This window comes from Calypte anna, chromosome 1, assembly GCF_003957555.1.
Source record: "Calypte anna isolate BGI_N300 chromosome 1, bCalAnn1_v1.p, whole genome shotgun sequence".
NCBI lineage: Eukaryota > Metazoa > Chordata > Aves > Apodiformes > Trochilidae > Calypte > Calypte anna.
In genome coordinates, this window is record NC_044244.1 from 141037395 (window position 1) to 141058096 (window position 20702).

At 42.8% G+C, this 20702-nt stretch overlaps 2 protein-coding genes across 3 annotated transcripts in view; one reads left to right on the top strand and one right to left on the bottom strand.

Moving 5' to 3' along the window:
- COL4A2 (collagen type IV alpha 2 chain) overlaps nt 1-6587 on the bottom strand; it is a 144714-nt gene extending 138127 nt beyond the window's left edge. Inside the window, exons 1-3 of one of the 2 annotated variants that reach the window (XM_030445796.1) lie at nt 6530-6587; nt 6016-6119; nt 5820-5877 (exon numbers count right to left, since the gene is read on the bottom strand). In XM_030445796.1, the coding sequence (XP_030301656.1) occupies nt 5820-5877; nt 6016-6059 (102 nt within the window). In that variant the 5' untranslated portion in view covers nt 6060-6119; nt 6530-6587. Of the gene's footprint in view, nt 1-5819; nt 5878-6015; nt 6120-6396; nt 6460-6529 lie in introns of those variants that run through there. The other variant, XM_030445803.1, reaches the window with a different exon arrangement.
- Nucleotides 6588-6599: 12 nt separating this feature from the next.
- The window catches only part of COL4A1 (collagen type IV alpha 1 chain), a 130645-nt gene continuing 116542 nt past the window's right edge, over nt 6600-20702 (top strand). The window contains exon 1 of the mRNA XM_030445819.1: nt 6600-6870. Within this exon, the coding sequence (XP_030301679.1) occupies nt 6808-6870 (63 nt within the window). The 5' untranslated portion in view covers nt 6600-6807. The remainder of the gene's footprint in view (nt 6871-20702) is intronic.

Here is a 20702-nt window from a genome sequence, read left to right on the forward strand (position 1 = left end):
AAGTCACATACTTTCACAGCGAGCTGAGTCAACTGCTCCTGTCATCTAGCTGCTGCCTTTTTAAAGAAAATAACTGTTGATAAACATCAGGAAATACTGCAAATTTCACAGTGCTTTTTGTTCCTTAGGAGCAAACAAGGTACTGCAAATCACGTAAGGCATTAGTTTTGTAAGGTAGAAAGGGCTAGAGAAGACAAGCTGCTTTCGTTGGCAGGCAAAGATATCTTAACTGTAAACTACGAAATTAACATTGAACTCTCCCCAGATGTTGGATTGGTATTATACAATATTAAGAATGTTCCACTCCTTGACCAATTTTTGGCTTGGAAAAATGAAAGCAAAGTACTAATATAGAATAGTCTGGTCTCAAACAAGAAATTCGTTGCTGCAAAAAGGAAAAGTGGAACCTCTAATACAAACTGTGTTCTAAACCACTGAATTAAAATACTCATAATAAATGTGTATGCTGATAGTATACACATATATAGTAAAATAAGCCACAATGCAGCTTAACATTGTGGGTAAGGCAAACCTGTTTGGACCTATAAATCACTGCTGCATAAAATTTAAAAAATACATGGTAGGTTTAGAACCATAATGTGTAAAGACTTCCTGTGGTACAATAATTACACAACACAACCCTTTAAGAGTTCAAGGAAAAGTGATGCTGAATTTTTAAAACAGCTTCAGCTACTTTCAGAGTAAGATGACAAAAATAACAAGATAATTTTATTACATGAAAGTTTACCTTGTCAGGATTCTTGTCTCTCAGTATCAACACTTAAACTGCTGAGAAATATAGGAAGCTGACATAACCCTATCTCTTCTCCTGCCAAATGCGGCATGACTATGGCACACCACTTATGCCATTTAGTAACTTCAAACAACAGGATTATTCCAAATATATTACTGTAGATATTCACTGAGCACACTTCCAATCACAAAAAGAAGTAAATAATCTATATTTGGCTCTGCAATGAGAGATTAAAAACACGGACACATGTGAGAATGTCCTCTTTATCGCTAACTCCAGGGAGACACAATATATTGATTTTGGTGTAACCTGTTAGGATATGACTGAAAACAAAGCATAGCCTTTCTAATTTAATCCACAGAGACACAGCAGAAATGGTCCTTAAAGAAACCTTCCTTGGAAGAATGATTAATTAGTAAGAAATTAGGATGAGTATTGGTTTCATAGGAATGGAAGCAAAAAAGAATTTCAAGGAACAATTTGAGGAATAAGACAGGAAACAGACATTTAAGGAAACTTACTGCTGAGGGGAGCAAAGGGCATAAAAGCAAGAAAGGACCAGAAATAAGCTATTTAAAGCTATGGGCCACAACTACGTTTCGATGTATGCAATACTTGCAGTTGGTGTGCTTGTCTGCCTGACACTGTATGATGTGGACAGATGAAATCCTGGCTTCAAATCAAAAATCACATTTGGGCAGACTTCCTACTGCCCATCTACAACATAATGCACACTGTGACCCTCAGCATGGAAACATCATTTCCAGATCAAGGTGTGGCTGCTGGGGCTGGTGAGGAGTGAGGAGTTTTGTCTTATGTAGTTGAGTGGATGCAACCTCCTTCACTCAGGACTTTCCACAGTTCTTTAATGGAACTGCCCCTTCTTCACAGCTCCATGATTGAAGGTAGAAAGGGTCCTCTCTGAACCACCCACTGGTTCTTTCAATGTTCAAAGAAATTCTGAATAAAGTAATCAGATATGCTGGGAAGCTCCCCAAAATGCTGGGGGTTTTTCTGCCAGGAATCATTACTCTTCCCAGTTCTCTTACAGCGCTCCACACTTACTCAAAAATGAACCAAACTGTACATTGACTTAAACAGACATAAATAAGCCATGTCTGCCAGAGTTGAAATGCCTCAAATGAAGTTGTTCTAAAATAGGATTGCAATGTTTCTTTTTTGGGGATTTCCTAGGCAGAGCTATTTCTGAAGCAGTGCACATAGGGAGTCTGGTAATTCCAGGAAGAAATGGATGCACTCTGCGTGCACTAAGTAATGTAGTAGAAGAAATCCATACTTCAAATTGAGGATTCATTCCTAGATCACCTGGGCAGTACACAGGCACCATGACATGTTGCATGCTGTGATCCTCATGCGTATATTCACAGGACATGCCCAGCAGGATGGTCCAAGTGATTGCCCCACCTGGACTTCTTTCAACCTGGAAATCCTGGGTTAATGTAACAGGTTCCCATGCTACAACCAAAGTTTCCAAGTGGAATAAAACAGGACGAATCTGAGAAAAACCGGATGTAAGATAGCCATGGAGGATTAAAGCACCAACTTAGTTACCTGTGCCAACAATCTAATTTCACTATGAAGTGAACAGAAGGAAGTACATAATAGTGCTGGCTTTATCCTCTCTTTTTGGGATTGTTGCTTACCCCTCTTTCACGCCATACCCATAATACTTCCCTTCACAATGTCGCAGTCAAGGAAATTGTATCTCATACACTACTTTGATTCTCCTTCTATATAAATGTCACTAAACATCTACGAATGTTCTCCTTTTCAGAAGTTGTGGTCTGCTATTTGTAGCTATGTTTGCAATTGCTGTTCTAACTTAGTCTCTCTCAGTTTTCTTTATCTTACAGACAATTTAAAAAATAGGCTAAGGGAGCAACAATTTCTTAGAAATTCTTTACAGAGAGGGTGATCAGGCATTGGAATGGGCTGTCCAGGGAGGTGGAGGATTCTCCATCCCTGGAGGTTTTTAAGAGGAGACTGATGTGGCACTCAGTGCCATGGTCTGGGAACCACAGTGGTAGTGGATCAAGGGTTGGACTTGATGATCTCAGAGCTCCTTTCCAACCCAGCTGATTCTATGATTCTATGCTATCAAATGTTATAAAACTGCTTATGAATAAGTATGTGTCACAGTTTAATGGGCTGGCAATTAACCTAATGACAGATGCTCTTTGGGAAAGACAAAAGATTTAAAAAAATTGGCATTAGAGAGGATATATTGTCTCTGAAAAGAAAAAACCCCAATATTCCAAGAATAATATTTCGCACACAATATATTTGCATGGGCAAAAAGTGGGAGAAAGTCTGCAGACTTGGCTAAGATTTGGGTAGTTAGCACAACTTAATTTTATTTAAGCCAGATGAGCATTTAAATCTACAGTTTACAGTTGTTCCAAAGTTATTTGGGGCCTTTAACATTGCCAGCCCGTGTGTGCCAAAGAGCACTAAAGATAACTGGAGCCTGATACACTCCATTTGGCTGTCTCTCCTACTATTTCCATCCAGGGACTCCTCTTCCTTAGTTCATTTCAAGCCTCCAAGCAGCATCCTCTCCTCTTGCCAGAGACACCATTTCTTCTTCCTCAGTAATCAGATATCTTAAACATCCTCCTCCCTTGTCTTCCTCTCACTTCTTTCCTCAGAAACATCCGTCTTCTGTAACAGCTAGCAGCAGCCTGCCATGCAGGATGTCCAGTCAAATGCTCTGAGTAATCCTCTTACTCTCTCCCTCCTCCCTGGCTTTCTCCCTAATCTCATTCCAGTTTCTTCCTATGTGCAATTTCACTCATTCAACAACACTTATCTCCAGCAGCTGTAACTCATTCACATAGACATGGCTGTCAAAGTCAGCTGCTCTTCTTGTCAGGTTACAGGGCAGAACCATGACTTTTAAGATCTGCTCCCACCGACTTTAATAATCCATAGCATTTTTTTTAAATCTAAGCTAATAAAACACTTTATAACATTACCACATCAATCAGTGTAACAAATAGTAGAGGATTCAAGGTGACAAACAGGATTACAATATAAAGAATCTGACTTCCAGCAACCCACCTACAATTACTCAGGTGATGCTGCTTCCCACATGCTCCTACTTTGTCACTTGGCAAACACATCTACCAGAGCTGTCACCACAAGCCCAACCCTCCTCCCACCCCCAGATGCCTGCTCCCAGTCCCGTGCCAGCCCAAGTTTCTATGAATACAAGTGGTGATTTGATCCAGGCTAAAGTTAGCTCTCACCCCTTTTCTCTTTTGGGGTGATGATTAGTTTCAACAAGTAAATTCTCAATTCATTCACCACATGACTACAGAAAGAACTGTGCTGGACAAGGGAAGGGAGTGGCATATGGGTGGAAAATGGGATAAATATTTTGGTGCCAATGCAGCTCTAATTTCTAATGGAAACATGACCAAACTTCCTCACTCACACTCCCTCAGGTGCTTCATCTCCTGTGCAGCCACCACCTTAGTAATGTTAAATCAGGGAAATCAGATCTCCACTTTACTCTTTTAAGAAACTCTGGAAAAAACAGCATGTGGAGATTCAAGCAGCCAGAACCAGACTGCATCCACTAACTGAAGTAGCTCCAACAGCTCTTTGGTATACCACTGTGTTAACACTGCAGCCAGCAGTCTACAAGCAAGAACATGAAGGAGAATGAATTACCCCATGCTGTAGCTAAAGCTTAGGTATGATACAAACCTACAACACAACTTCATAAAAAAAGACATACCAAAAAAAAGCAGCCTTTTTATATAAACTCATCACTGAATCTAAGACACTTGTGTTGTGACCAGCCTGCTCAAGTTAACACAGCCTGTGGAAATATTATCAGCCATTTAGCACTACTCAGCAGAATGTTTCTGTCAAAAGAAGGCAAAGAAAAGCAGCATGTAACACTTGGGGTCCTCACTTAGGTGCTTTCCCATGAAGCTGTGGGTCCCCCCAGTCTGCCACCTCTTCTTCAGCCATGGCGTGGAGACACCAACCAGCCCCACAGACTGATGAGCAGTGCCAACTACAGCTCAAGTGCAAAATTATCATGTGTCACACCACCTGCTGCAAAAGTCTTAGTGTTTCCCACTCCCTTACATATTATGACATATCACCACAAAGATGTTACCACATCGGTTACCTGCAAGTCATAAAGTAGGGGTGAAAGCTGCAGAGAGTAGGATTAAAATATATATAGGATACCTTTTGAAAGAATGTAATAAAGGTTCTGCTTGGACATGACCATAGAGCTTCACCCAGGCTTGGTGGCAGACAAATGCAGCCACCAGCCAAGTCCTGGCAACCTTTCAGTCTGCAGGATGCAGGCCTGCTCCAGAAACGGCCCGCATTCATGCCAACCTTTCAATTAATTTCACTGAGCTTTGTAACAGGCACATGTTGCACTCCTATGTAATGTTATTTCACACTCCTTTTGCATCCTTGTGACAATAACCTCAGATTTTAATAACTTCTGTTTACATCAACAACTCAAGTGGAAACCACCCATACAGCATCTTACTTACCAATTTTTATTTTTTGATTTAACAATTCAATTTAAACAACAATTTCTGTATAAAAAATGGCTCTGATTTGTAAAACTGTGCCATAGCTTCAACGTCTAAGCCCTCAGGCGATATCTGTACTTAAGATATTTCACCTGCAGGTTAAATTCTTCAAAGTACCCTCTGGTATCCTTAGCATTGCATTTTTGTCCCACCCATCTGTCTTGGTACTTACTGCAATGAAGGCGTTCTGGGGCTTGCTTTGCTATTGCTTGAACAAATTACCCAATCAGAGCAAAAGTAACAGTGGAACACTTCAAACAACCTGACGCTAAAGCCTTTGGATGCTCTGCTAAACATCATTTTGTTGAAGACAGTAATCTGTAGGGCTTGCAGAGACGATTTGTTGGTTGTTACTTTTAATGGAATGATAGATAAGCCATCTGGCAAAGGAAAACGCAGTTCCTGACTTTCTGGTACCAAGGAAACTGCTTTTTCCTTCTCGTTCTTCAGTAAAAATCGTAAGGCATTTTACTTACACCATCTTTGACGTCCGACAGCACGACTTCCACCAGGATCAGCAGAAGCCCCAGATCCCTGCAGGGAAAGGTGAATAAACACGATATTGTTTTCAGCTAGCACAAAACAAACACGTGATAAAACGCCGCAGTTAAAGTTGACAATACGACTTTAAAAAAAGTTACTTCCAAAAGCCTGCCGAACGGAATTACTTACTGCCTAATAAAAATGCGTGCACTAGGAAGCTGCGAGATGTCCATTTTCGCTCCTTCCCTGCCCGGGGGCTCGGCTCAGGGCTTCCTCCCTCCGGACGGCCGCCCCTGCAAGGCAGAGAAGAGCCCGCCTGTACCGCCGCTCCCCTCGGCGGAGGTCCCCGGGTTCGGCGACGCCGCTGCCGGGGAAGGGACACCGGCCCCACCGATCGGGCCGATCCCAGAGGGGGTGTCGGGGGCTGTCCTGCCGCTCCCCGCCCAGCGCAGGGAGCGGCGTCCTGCCGGTGCGCAGCCAACCGAGGGGAAACAGACCTCGACGGGCCGGGCAGAACCCAAACTCCGACCCCTTCCCCAGCCCCGGCCCCTTCCGCCGCCCGCTCCGCACCGTTGCGCGCCGCGCTGCCGTGCCCTCCCGGGCAGCCGCGGCGGTGTGGGGCGAGGAAGCAGCGCGCCTCCCCCCTCCGCCCGTCCGTCCCCCCCCCCTCCCAAGCCCCCGCCGCCGCCGTCCCGCCACCCACCCTCGGCGGGGAGGAGGAGGAGGAGGAACTGCGGCCGGCGGGGAGCGGGCGAGGTTGCGCCCTCCCAGGGTCCCCGCCCGGGGGGAGGAGAGGGGGCTGCCGCCGCCCATCGGTTACGGCGCGGCGAGTCCCTCGCCCCCGAGGCATTGCAAGCTCCGCGGCCGCCACGGAGGGGAAGAGAAGCGCATGTGGGGCCGGCTCCGCGGAATCCCACACTGAGCCGCCGCCGGCCCGCCGCCCAGGGACCGACGGCGCGGTGAGGTGCGGTGCGCGGCAGCATGCGGCTCTGGCTGGGCTTCGGGCTGCTGCTGAGCGCCGAGCTCAGCGCCGTGTCTGCCAAGGTGAGTACGGGGGTCTAGTGGTGGTGGGGGGAGGGAAGTCCCCGGGGCTGCAGGACGCGGCGCCCAGGCGGGACCCACTTGCGGGGACGGGACGGAGCCCACATCCTTGCTGCCTGCCGTCGCCTGAATTGCGCGGGGCCTCTGCTCTCGGCAAGGTGGAGCAGCCAGGTGGGCTTGGAGGGGATGTCCGGCTGCCTCGCCTCTACGCGGGGGTTGCGCTCCCTCGCCCGCCCTCCTCCGTGGTCGCGGAGCGGGGCGGCCGGCACCGCGCCTGGGGTTCCGGTCTCCCTATGGGCTGGCGGCGGGGGTCTGGGGACGGGCCCCGTCGCACTCCCACGGCCCGGCAAGGAGCGCCGCTGGCTGGGGAGGGAATATAAAGAAGCACGCAGCCACCCCGGGCTTAAAAGTAGCAAGTTATAGCTCTAGGGTAAAAACTACGAATAAAAAATAAATAAAATAAAAATTAATAATAATAATAATGAAAAAAAGGTGAGCGTTGGAGTGGGAAAAAGAAGTGGCTGCCAGGACTCGGAGTGCTGTGCTCACTGCCTTTGACCCCCGCAACGGGCTGGGAGACCAGGAAGGATCCTGATGTTAATGGTTAAAGTTCTGTGCTGGCACCTTTCCCGATGGATCCAGATTCAGCCACAGACATTTAAAATCGAAAGTATGCAAGTAGTCTGAAAGTTTTGCTCTGGGAGCTAATTTTATCACTAAGATATTAGCTATCCGCTGTCCTTAAGTTAAAGGACTCTCTTTTCTGGCTCTCCTGAAGTATTTGTGCTGTTCCTTCTTTACCTTTAAGTGAAGGGCAGTTGACATAGTACTTTGAAACAGGGCATCCTTTTGTGTCTCCTTGGTTTCTTGCATTTGATTAGGTTGATGCAGTGAAATTCAGGAGTGCAGGAAACTTCAGTAGCCAAGGGCAGATGGATTTTGTTTGTTCTGTCTGCTATAAATGTAGGGCCTTGTATTAGTAATCAGTAAAGAAAGCACTGGGAAGGGTTGTTTTAAACTCTTCCTTTGCAGTTTCAGGTGAAATGAAGCTCTATTGTGAATTCTGAAATCTCTGTGTGATCATGGGGACAGTAGTATGCCTTCTATCAGCTGAAGCAAGAAATGCATTGAATTTCTGATGTCCTACCTGTTGCTCCTAGGCTGATAATATCAGGCTTATTGTGATTGCAGTGAATCACTGAGAGATGCAGCTTTGAGGAGATTCACCCATCATGTGGCATTAAGCTCATTAAGCTGTTTTTCTTTCAAAATATAATTAATTTTAATTTATTAAAATGTTTTGAAGTAAATTATTCACATTTCAGTTCTGAATTTGGTATTCCTAGAGGTATAAATATCTGTCTGATGGAAACATCTTGTTTCCATCTTGTGCTGTAAAGTCTTTGGTTTAACCATGACTGTCAAAGACAGAAAACTAACTAGGGCAGATGTGCTTGTTAAATTCCACTCTTCTGTAGCAACTCTGAAGAGGTTCCTTTTTAGAAGTGTCCTTTGTGTGCCAGATAAATCACTCTATTAAAATCAAGATTCCTTAAAATATAACCTGGAGCTGTTAATCACATTATGATTTTATCCCCATAACTAACCATTCTTTCTATGCTATGCTAATGACAGACTTCCTCCCCAGTGCCACTAGGCAACACCAGCATGCTGTGAAAGTTGCAGCCTTATTACCTTCAGAAATGCATGGGTGGCCTCTCAATCACTGCAGTTCTTTTAGTGCTGTCCCCAGCTACATCCTACTGCCTGTCACTAGCAACTTCACAAAAAGTGATGGAGACTGCTACTGGCTGGCAGCATGCCAGGCATGGATAGTGGTTCAGTCCTTAGAGGCCCTTGAGCTGGACTGATGTCTCTGAGTGATTGTGGCTGGATGGTGGGATCCACTCTACACTCGGGCAGGACCTCTTACTTCTGCTTTTGGAGAACTGGCCCATCTGTCCTAGTGTGCACATTGTCCTCAGAGGAATGCATTCTCACTGTTTACATTTAAAGAGTTGTTGTGTTAGCAGAAGACTATGTGGTAGGCCAGGTTGTCTCCAGTACTGTTTGCAGTAGGCTGAATGGAGCAATCACTTTTCTCCTGCAGAAAATGATGCTGGATCTTTCCTTCCCCCAGAGGCAGGGGGGGATATTATTATCTAACTGTTATATTAGCTAGATTAAAAAAAAAAAAATCTTATTTGCTAAGCCACAGTCTTGTCATATTCTTAATTGTCCTGTGGCCTTCCTCAGAATTTCTGAAGCTGGAGAACACCTTGGAGATAATCTAGTCCAACCTCCTGCTCAGAGCAGGGCCAAGTGCAGCAGGCTGCTCAGGGCTGTGTCTAGCCAAGGGCTGAATATTTCCAAGTATGAAGACCTGGGCAATCTGTGTCAGTGCTCTGTTACCCTCACAAGGAAAAGTGTTTCTTCATATGTGTGTTGTTGTTGTGGTGGGATAGCTATCTAAGACCTGAGATTGTGCCTTTGAATGAAAATGTAGCAGAAGCAGCTTGTGCTGTGTTGCTGTTGGTGATTCTGCAGTGTAACAGAGCTGGCAGTGAAAAATTGCTTTTATCACTGACAGATCCATGATTAAATACATACAAGGAAATTTGGAAGGGCTGCTCTCACAGAGGCCTTTGACGTAGCAAAACCAGACTTGAGCCAGCTACTGTCAGGATCATGTGCTTCAGTACAGAAAAAGGAGCTGCTCTGTGGCAGCTCTCACAGGTTGTAGTGTGGCCCTATAAAATACATCCAGATGTGTCACCGGAAGCTCAGTGGGTTTTGTGTTGATCAGCTACAATTAAAATATTAATTATAGCCAATCTGGTCTTTTTGTACTCATATATGTTCTTCTCAGGAGATTAATTCTCAAATTATAAAGAGAGCAGATTGGAAGACAGGGCAGTTGAATAAGATGTTTCCAGGTCAGTCTGAGAGGCTGCTCCCACGAGACAGATAAACGAGAAGCTTGTTTTGATGGATCTCTGCAGGGGCTCTCATTTCTGACACTGTTCAGGCTGCCATTTCCTTTGAAGAAAGTCCATTTCCTAACATTAGTACTGCTTGGTTGAGAGATGACAATGCCATGGAAATCCCAGTTGCGTGTTTTGGTACCTTGTCAATGCTGCCGCAGTGCCAGCCCCTGTGCTTTCTGGAAGGGAGTAGGATCTCCTGGCTGTGCTTGAGCTCTGGGGCAAGTTGCCTTCCACTTCACTGCTACTTGGTGGTGGGCTTAGTGGTCTTGCTGTGTTCCCGACCCTTTCCACTCACCCTTTCCAGTTTTTTGCTGTTGGCAAAACAGGAGCCAGGCCAGAGCTGAGAGCAACTATCCAGCTACTAGCAGACGGCAGGCCAAAACAGTGATAACAGCATGCATCATTTTTTCCACAAGGGCAATGTTGATTCCACCAGTACTGCTGAGCATGTGGTGGCAGCTGGGGACACGCTGGTGGGAGACCAGGAGATTCCAGTCCCTGGGTAAGACCCGTCTGGGGAGCATTGCCCTGTCAATGGCTGGGTGGAGGAGGCTCTGCTGTGTCGCTCTCACGCCTTCCTCGTGTCACTTCTCCTATTTTTAAATTGTATTTGGGGCTGCAGTCTGATTCTAGGCCAAAAGCAAAAAAATAAAAATAAATTGCTTCCAACTAGCCTGAACAATTTTTCTGTTCCTTTAACGTGGTTTATTGGGAGGAATAAGTGCAAGGCAGATAAACTGAGAACAGATAAAAGAAATTGCTTGGGCTTCTGGCGTGTGGCTTAAGAGAAGTCATATGAGTGAGTCTGAATGACTGACAGGACTTCATCTGGGTGTGCTTTTACTAGTGAAATAAGGCTGGGTAGGGAACCTGCCTTCTGCAGCCATTCATGTCTGGGGCTGCTATTGTCTTTGATGGTGAGAGACCTATGCCCTAAAGGCCATTAGACATCCTTGTCCCTGCATGTCCTCGAGGACTTGTCAATATCAAGAACATGTCTAACAAACCCTGACAAGTGTTAGTTAGGGCTAACACTTATCAGGACAGAGATATTGTCACTTGAATTCAGAAAATGTGGCCAGATGGAGAGACCCAAATGACTTCCATTAAGTTAAGCATCTCTTGGGCTAGAGGGCTTCACAGGGAAATGGGGTTCAGTTTGCCCTGTCAGACTGTAGTGGGGTGTGGGGAGGGTGTGAAGAAAAGTACAGTGCTCCCTTTTCTTCCCTGTGGAAAAAGTACAGTGCTTCCTTGTCAGGAAGAGGTATAAGAACTAGAGCAGCCAAGAGTGAGCCAAGAGTGGTCCTTGAGAGTGTGGATAGGACGGTGGCCTCCGGCCCAAGGTGAGGAGCACTTGCCAGGGATGCATTAGACCTGTGTTCATCTGTCCACCCCCAGCAGTGGAGAGTCATTCAGTCAACATTCTGTACATAGTACAGAATATAATGCATGGCCACTTCTTGAAGCAAGAGGGATCAGGCCTGGTGACTTGTTGCTCTCAGAAGAACATCCATGCCTCTGTGCTCCTTCCTGCCTGTTTCACCTCTCCCTCTTGCCAATTTTTCTACAGCATCACAGCACGGGGTATGAGAGTCAGGAGAGAAGGGCAGGCTGTTTTGGGAACACTTACCTGTGTGCTGCTAGCTGTGTTGGAGAGTGTGGTCCCTGAACCTCCCTGAGCAGTCAGTCCTGACTCATCCCCGTGACCTTCATTCCTGGAGCCAGCTGTTGAGCGTCAACACAGGCAAGTGCCTTCCTGGACTGCAATTCCAAGTAGCTGAGTTTTTGTTTCTGAACCTTTGTGTGGATCACATGCCTGCAGGACTACTGTGGTGTGTCACTGCAACTCCTCCCTTTGGCGTATATAATCCTGGGCTATAATTAGGTTGGATGTATATACTGTCAGTTGCCTTGATCATGTAGAGAAACGTAGGATAGCTGCTGCAGGCAGCTAAGACAATTGTTTAAAATGTCAGAAAACATCTCTAGGGATAGGCTTATGAATATTGTTCTTTTTATAGAACTAGACTAAACAAAGGAAGATTCAACAGCTCAACATGAGAATAAATTGACTTACTTCATCAGTGTTTAAAAGTTACATAGTGCTCCCTTCCCAGAATTTCTGTTGACGTTCCCATCACAAAGGCCCTGACCACCTTGCAAAATTTGGTCAAAGGGAAGAATTTGGCCGTGGGCTATGGAATAGCAACCTGTGCCTTTAGTGAGAATTTGAAGGTGTGAAGCACTGCTGCAATTCAGTGATGGATGTGAGAAGATAGATTTTTGATCCTCAGTGTTGTGAGTTACTGGGAATATTCTTGGTGATATAATGCATCAGAAAAGTATGTAGCATTAGCCTTCCAGGAGTCTTTATATAGCAGTATCTTGGGCACTGTGGAAGTAAACTACGGAACAAATTGAAGCACTGACAGTTTAATTACAGTATTCCAGTCTGGAGGGACTTGCAGTAAAGGACAAATGTGCTTTTCATAAAGAATATAAGTAGAAAATCCAAGAAGACCCAACAGTGACAAATACCTTCCATCTCTGAAAGATACAAATGTGTAAAACAGAATATAGAAAACATATACATATGACAGATATAAAATAGAAAAGGATGACCACAGATTTACCAAAAAAATAGTTGTTTCAATTTTAGCTTTAAGTTCCTATTTAGTATTGAGAAAAATATAGGTGTATATACCTGTACTAAGCAGATTTCAGTAGATGTTCCAGAGACTAAAAAGATGGCTGTTTGACCTTCCCTGATATCTTGAGATACTCTCATACAGAAGGAGGAGCTTGGATAAAGTTTCTACATTTAAAAAAATGTACAGTAGCATTTATTTAGAATCACTTTTCTGTTCTACTCTGAAGTCACTACCATTTTGATTGATCCAATATCTCACATTGTGCTTCCATTACATTTCCAACATGGGCAAAAAAAATTATAAAAAAAGTTAGAAACCTTAAGGTTTATAAAATCCTCACTCATCCTAGCCCAGGTGAATGTGTGTGGGTGGTAGGAAATACCCCTTTTATTCTCTGATGTGTGAAGTCATCAGGCATCTGAAAATTTGGGCTTATGGGTTCCGGTGAGACCTGTAGTCCTGCTTTCATATCTGTGCTGGGGTGTTACAGTGGCATTGATGCAGTTCTGGTGCAAGGTGCTGCAGCATGGGAGCAGGCAGCAGGTGCCCTGGGAGCTGCCAGCTGGGAATATGGGAATATGCTTGGGTGAGTCAGTGTTGCCTCACAGCCCGCAAAAAAACTTTTTTTTTTTTTTTTTTTTTTTTTTTTTTTTTTTTTTCTTTCCTGGATTGCCTTACTGTAACTTAATAAAAGAGACATGTCCAAAGATGAAATGAAAGAAGAGAGAAAAGAAGAGTTGGGTGGGGGTTTCTTGGTTTTTTCTTTATTTTTCCTTATGTTGCCTTCATGTAGCGTATCAAAAGGATGCTGTCCTCACACATATTCCAAGATAAATGGCCTAAGGTTTTCCAACATTGTGCCAGCCTATTTCATAAAAAATGTAACTATGTTTTTAGCAAAGTTATTCAGCTACTTTTATGGACTTTTAAGTAGCTTGGAGGGTTTTTTTGGGTGTATCTAAGGAAAGAAATACTAAACATCCTCTGCTTCCCTCCTTTCCTCTGCGTTTTCTCTCTGTGTGTGCTCCTGCTGCCTTCACCTTTACTGCTGCTGGCAGGGTCTGAGGAAGGGTGTGCATCTTCAACAGAACAATATAAAGGACTAAACAAAAAGTGCTGTCGAGTGCGTAGAGTAAACAAATTGCGAAGTAGTAGTTAATTTTCTTTCATCTTTGTGGCTTTCATCTGCTAGTAGCAGTGGCAGAGTCAGATGAAGCTTTTCAAGACTGGCTGAGAGGGAACTGGTGGAAGAAATTATCAAAGTTATAAAATAAACACAAGAATTAGTTTAATACAGGGGAATTAGTGGGAAGGACTAGAATATTTTCATTAAAAACCTAGTGAGTAAGCTCTTTTTCATTTGGAGGAGATAGAGCCATTTATACATTGAAGCATGAGATAAACTATCCATTATTCTCTCTAGATAACATTGTATACCTTAAAGAACATTTCAGATGCTACGACTGGGAAGTAGAAATAAGTTTTTAGGTGAAGTTTGTCACCTCAGTGGAGAATCCTGTCCCTGTGTTGGAGTGGGAGCAGAGGAGATGTGCTGAAGAGCTTGATTTTGCCGACTCCATTCTTAATTTCTGAATTGAAACACAATGAAAAGCCCCAAATCAGTTCTGAAATGCTGAAAAACCAAAATGGTGAACTTTGTACAAGACGCCAGAAGTCTGGTGGTGTTCCCTAGCATTTGATAGAAGAAAATGGCTTGAGCCAACTAACATTTAATCTCCTCTATCTACCTTTAAAAATCAGTGACCAGCCTTTTATTGCCCATGTTTGTCTAAGGTGCTGTGGGATTTATAATTGCCCTCACTACATGGGAGGTCTCTGGTTTCACCAAGGTGATCAACCTTCCTCCTAGCCAAGGTGCCCTCTCCTACATCTTCTTTACATGAAAATGTGGTCTGAATACTGGGGCATAAACTTGATAAAACATTTCTAAGATGTTTCATGGATGAAAATATTGCAATGCATCAATATAGTTGATGCCATTCTTATGTAAGAATTATATCTGTAGATATAGGTGTTGGAAATTCACAGTGAACTGTGTAATCTTTCATTCAAATAATCGCTAACATAGGGGAAAAAGGTATTGTTTTATTAGCTGGTTCTATTTTACTAGATAACTTACGGGGTCCTTAAGTTAGGATGCAGATGCCAGAATGAGAAAGGTTTTTTATTTTTTTTCTTTTCTTTTCTTTTCTTTTTGTTCATGACAAATGTTGCAGTTGTAGCTAAGGGATAAAACAAATTAGGCCATTTTCACTGGATAGTTATGTGCTGACTGGGTATAGTAAGTCTTTTTGTCTTATTAGACCAGTTGTTTATCTAGTGGAAGAAAACTTGTTTTCTAGTGTACTAAAGACTTCTGTTGAAATATTTGATAATCTAAAGGCATTGACATAAATCCTAAGATTGTAATGAAACCCTAATAAGGCTGAAAAATTGTACTGGTATAGACTTACAGAGCTGTAAAGAACTGGAACAAATTTTTTGCAGCAAATTAGTACATTAATGGTTTGTATTCATAGTGCTCATATTAAGAGAAAAAATCAGCTAAGTGAGGGTAGACTCAGACATTCCAGGAATTTTCATATTGTACTTGAAGCTCTGTCCCTTTTATGGCAATGGTAAGTCAGTTATCTTCTAGCAGAATAAAAAAGGATAAATTCTGGCAGACATAAAGTCAAGATTCATATGCAAGTAGGAGTCAGGGCCAAAACTCAGAAGAGTTTTTAGCTGTAAATACACGTGTTGTTAACAGTATGCAATAATAGACAAGGAAGACTAAAACTACATGAATGCTTGTAATGCTACAGTTTTGCTTGAGAAACCTATGAGGTTTTTACTGAAACTATCATACAATATTTTTTCTTAGCTGAAGTCTATTGACTTGGGGTTGTATCTTTGTTAAGAACAGCTGCATTTTTTGGAATCAATGTGGAAATATTTAGAGAAAGCCATGGAATAACAAGATGTGTAAATTAAAATGAAAATGAAGTAAAAAGCTTAAAATTATCCCAGGAAGTCTATGTGGTTTTTTTTGATTGTTTGGTTTTTGTTTTAATAGAACAGTGATTCTGAGGAGTCAAGGCTGCATGACTGATCCCAAGGGGCTGGAGTAGAAACCAGTGTAAAAAACATTCCAGAAGCCAGGGATTAGAAGAGATTGTCCAAAAACTGGTATTTAAAAAAAAATCAGGAAAGTGGGAAAGGACTGGAGTCCTGCACTTAGTTTTGATTATAGCTGAAGGACAAATGTGGGAGTGGCTTCTGGCCCTTGTCACAAGTTGCCAGGACTCCCCGTCTGGCAGTCCCAGACTGGAAGAAGTTGTTCTTCTGATGGTTACTGTTAAGTCCCAGCTGGGGAAAGACGTGTTCTGGTGATGCTATTTTAAAACTTACTTCCCATTATGGACCTTGGTAATACAGCAAAGGTCATACCAATGCCTAAAGTCTTTGGATTAAATTATGTCTGAATTCAGGCCCTTAAGAATGCCAAAATAATGGTTGAAATCATGCAGAAAATCAAATCCATCTTGCTGGGGACATGCCTTTCAAAATGTGCTCTGATTCACACTGGTCAGAAAAATGGTGGGTGATGATTTTTGATATGTTTTCCAGGAATTATGTCCTTGGTTGGGAAAGAACTTGCGATCTTGAATGGACTGGATGTGTCATGAGCATAGAGAATCTTTGAATGGTAACCCCTTGGACATTCAGGCAGGACACTGCCACCCTTGGCAATTATTCTAGCTCAATGCCCTCTGTCCTATTAGATAATGTCCTTTCAGTTGCTAATGATTTCAGCTTCCATTTAATTCGCTTTTACAGTAGTTGAAGGTGCTAAGTATGTGGAAGGATTTTTCCAACAGCATCAAGGAGACCAAAGAAGATGATAGTGACAGAGCAAAGCCAGAAAACTGCATAGGTCAGAAAAGAGGGAGATTAGTTTGTGAGGATGCTTTTGTGTGCCATCATGATACAACTCGTATATTCTTCTTAATGTCTTCAAAGAGAATCCTCAAAAGAACAAGCCTAACAAGCAATTGCTTATACCCATTTGTGTCACCAGTTTTTGGAAATGTCACATACACACCTGCTGAAAGGTGTTTGTTCCAAACACATTCTTCCCCATTGGAAGCACTTTCTCACTGATACAGCGGAAGCTGTTGGTGCTGGAATGGGCTTGGCAATGTAAGAGCAAGAGAAGAAGGTCTGTGAAATCCTGGGTGCAGCCTGTCTGTAAAACCACACAAAACATTTATAGGATATTATCAAGACTAATTGAACCCGTGTTAGGGCCTCAGCTGGCATCTACACGGTCCCTGTGCAGCTTGAAATGAAAGCCAGCATATTACGATTTTGGCTCAGAATTTTCAAATTGCCAATTCTGTGTGCAATTTTAGTCAGTCACACAATATGATGCACATTTGTGTATTGACAGACATCTAGGTCTAGATTCTGTTTCAGCAGAGTACATTTTATATTTGTTTAATGTCAATAGATAAATGCAATTTATTCTAATAGTCTTCTCTAAGCTAAAATTAAACAGAATCAATTTAGGCTATAAAGGAGAGTAGCACACAACTTAATGCAGTGCCAAAAGAGGCCATGCACCGAGTATCTCTCTTCTGTTGAGCTCAGCTTTTTTTCAGCTGGACTGTTACCCATACCAGAGGGCCCATAAGCATTTCTTTGTTTTTTTGTAAATCCCCATCCATTATCATAGATTAAAGTCTGAACATTTCATGAACAAAACGTGGAAAGTTCTGCATTTCCCTCCCCGTGCTCACTCAGATGCCATCATTGCAACGGTAATGGGCAATTACACGGAACGGGTTTGCACATGGCTCAGTGTGTATCTGTATTGTGCAAGAGAGATGTATGAAATTGATTGATATGGGAAGGGGCATATATGATTATGTCATGTCTTGGATTTCTTTTCTGGTAATGCCCCTACTTCTGTGATGTGGTTCAGCTGTCTAGAAAATCATTGCACAGTTCTAAAGCCGGAGAAATATAAATCATATCAAATCAGTCATGATGACAGAAGGAGTTCTCTGCAGAGTCACACCTATTTTTGGTGCTGTCCCAAGCACTGGAACAGGATGCCCCAGGGAGATGGTTGAGTCACCATCCCTGGAGGTATTTAAAGACATATAGATATGGCACATAGGGACATGGTTTAGTGGTGGACTTGTCAGTGCTGGTTTACTTTTGGACTTGATGATCTTAAAAGTCTTTTTGAATCTGAATGATTATAAATATTGATGAAAAGAATTTCATATTGTGACATATTTAAAAAGTAAGCCTCTTATATGACTTCTGTACAACTGATGTATTTCTGGAATGCTAGGTAAACTGTGAAGTTTGAGTACAATGCCATTAGTAAAAACTGAATTTATAATAGTGCATGTAACGTGATCTGTTTCTTGTCACTATTGTTTGCTGTGTTACAAAGTATGAAGTACAGAGATTTATGGTATTAGATGGAAGCTGCCAAGAAAGAATTTTTAAAATTGGAACCATACTATTCTAAAGGCAGAATTTTAACTGTACATTCATAATTAACTAATCTTACAGTTGTTGCTGGTGATGAACTGTAGTCTGTGTGTTTCCCTTGGTACTGATTATTAAATCTAATAGTTCACTATCAAATGAGGTAATTTATAGGAATTAGCCACTTGACTGAATTTTGGTGTTGATACTTCAAGATGTGACTGGCTGCAGGAACTTAGTGACCCACAAAGTGTAAAACTGGTTCTATCATAGATAAGCCTGAGCTTACACTGGTGTCTGCTTCTTTAGGTTGGCTATTTGCATGCCTCTGTCTGGGGAGCATAAAAGGGGTGTGAGTATAAAAGAGTCAAGACGCTTTGCATATTATGGTGAAGTACTGAGATACCAGCTGGGTGGAGAAATAATTTCTATGCATATTGGCTGGGTAGGACCAATAGCCACACTTAGGTGTCCTTCCATGCCTCCCTATGTTTGCTCTACCTCTCAACCTTCTCCTCACATGTGCTTTTTACTGGGGCATATGAAAAAGATGTACAAGCTTTTTTTCCCCTGGCTAGTGCCTCTTACACACAAAGGCTTGCAGGGGAATCAGCACTGTTTGCCTTTTTCTGGCTGCCAGCACCTTCATTTTGGAGCAGGAGGATGGCTGGGGCTTGGGCTGGCCAGCAGCAGGGATGTTCTCTCATGGGACCAGCAGCAGCACCCACTGCTCTTCATCCCATGAAGAGAGACAGGAAAGCGTGGGTAAGTTGGTGGTCTGAAGATCCTAAGTCAGACACTTTGTCTAACATCTACTTCCCATGAGCCCAAGGATGGCTGGCAGGGATCCTGCATCCTTGGCCTGTTTGTCTCACCAGGACTGCAGAGGTTTGGTCTCCAGCAGAGCCCAAGGTGGTGATGCTACTCCATCCCCACGTGGAGTGAAAGCTGAACTCTTTGGCTGACTGCAGTAGAGAGCAAGAGCAATGTCTGTTGCATCCCCTTCAAAACCTTCAGGTGATGAGAAAGAGAGGTGTACAAGCTGTAAAAAGGCCAGGAAATGTCAGTAATGTGTATGTGTCTTTTCTTACTCTTAGGCTGTTTTGGTGCTTTGTTGATGACGTGAGAAATTGTGTCACTGAAGAATTGTCATGTGCAGAGGAGTAGCCTAGTGGTCTTGGTCAGCAGAGTAAAAGTGAGTTTAGTCAGCTTGGTTGACTGAGGATTATTTGCTATGAATAGATTTGCTGAGAGAAGAAAAGAGACTGGTCAGATGTCTTGTGCCTGTGTTCCTCCTTTTCAACCAGCGTTACCCTGTTCCCTAGACTGAAAGTCCAATGCCATGTCTGTAACCACTTAATTTTTCCATTGTATGTTTGTTTCAGTGTTGGGACTTAGTGATGATGGGGTTCCTAAAAACTCAGTCAATTAAAATGTAATGGAATTCATGAAAATTTATGGTATTGCTTAATGTCAGGAAACCATTAAAAGCTTTTGGATGTGTTGACAGGTAAGAAACTACCTAAAAGTAGAAATCAAGGTAAATTAGCAAGGGAAGAATACCTCCTGAGGCTCTATGCTAAGTCATCAAAGAGAGATTTTTTTAAAAAATAATAGGCAACAGCCAAAATGTTATCAGTAGAGTGCCAGGCAACTTTTTCTTAAGGGTTTGGTTTAATATTTCCCACTGTTAAATGAACACTTGAAACTAGCTTCAAAGACAGTGGATGTATTTTTTCCTGCTGTAACTCTAACAATGCAAAGGATCCTACTGAGTAGGATCTTCTGGAAGTCTTTTAATACAAAGGTGTTTTCAGGGAAGAGGGACTAAGAATGGGAAGTTGACTGAAACCCATGAAGTTTTGTGGCTGTGCACATCAAGTGTACTGTTGGTACATACCACAGCATCTAGAACTTCTGTAAAACACAGGAATACCTGTGTTTTGGAAAAAAAGCAGCCCAAAATTTTCAGGAGTAAAAGGTGACTCGTGCTTTTTCGGTTTTCTTTCTTTTGTAGGCCATATCAAGAAATATTGTAAAGAAAAATCTGGAGAAAAATTCAAAATAACTGTGCATTATGTCTCAGAATAGGCAGTGAAATAATTGCTAGGGTAATTATAGAAATATTACTGCTGTAGTTTTATTTATCAGAATTCTTTCTAAAATTATAAATAGATTGAATAAACAACTTCATTTTGGGACCTGCAGAATCAGCAAAACACAGTTCCTATGCACTGCAGTCTGTACTTTTCTCAGTACTGTACGTAGTGCACTGCCATGTCTATACATTGGCATATTATGTTTCTTAATGCAGAGTTTTTTCACAAGAAGCATGGGAATATACTCTTAATATAGAGTGAAGTACTTGTGCACAGACTGGTTTCTGAAGTCTTCATTGTTGTTCATGAGTTCATAGAAACAGAGGATGGTTTTGGTTGGAAGGGACCTTAAAGATCATCCAGTTCCAACCCCCATATGTGGGCAGGGACACCTCCCACTAGACCGGGTTGCTCCAAGCCCCATCCAGCCTGGCTTCTAAGGAGGGGGCAGCCACAGCTCCTCAGGGCAAACTGTGTCAGTGTCCCACCATATGCTCAGTAAACAATTTCTTCCTAATGTCTAACCTAAATCTGCCTTCATCCAGTTTAAAGCCATTTCCCCTTGTCCTGTCTCTACATGCCTGTAT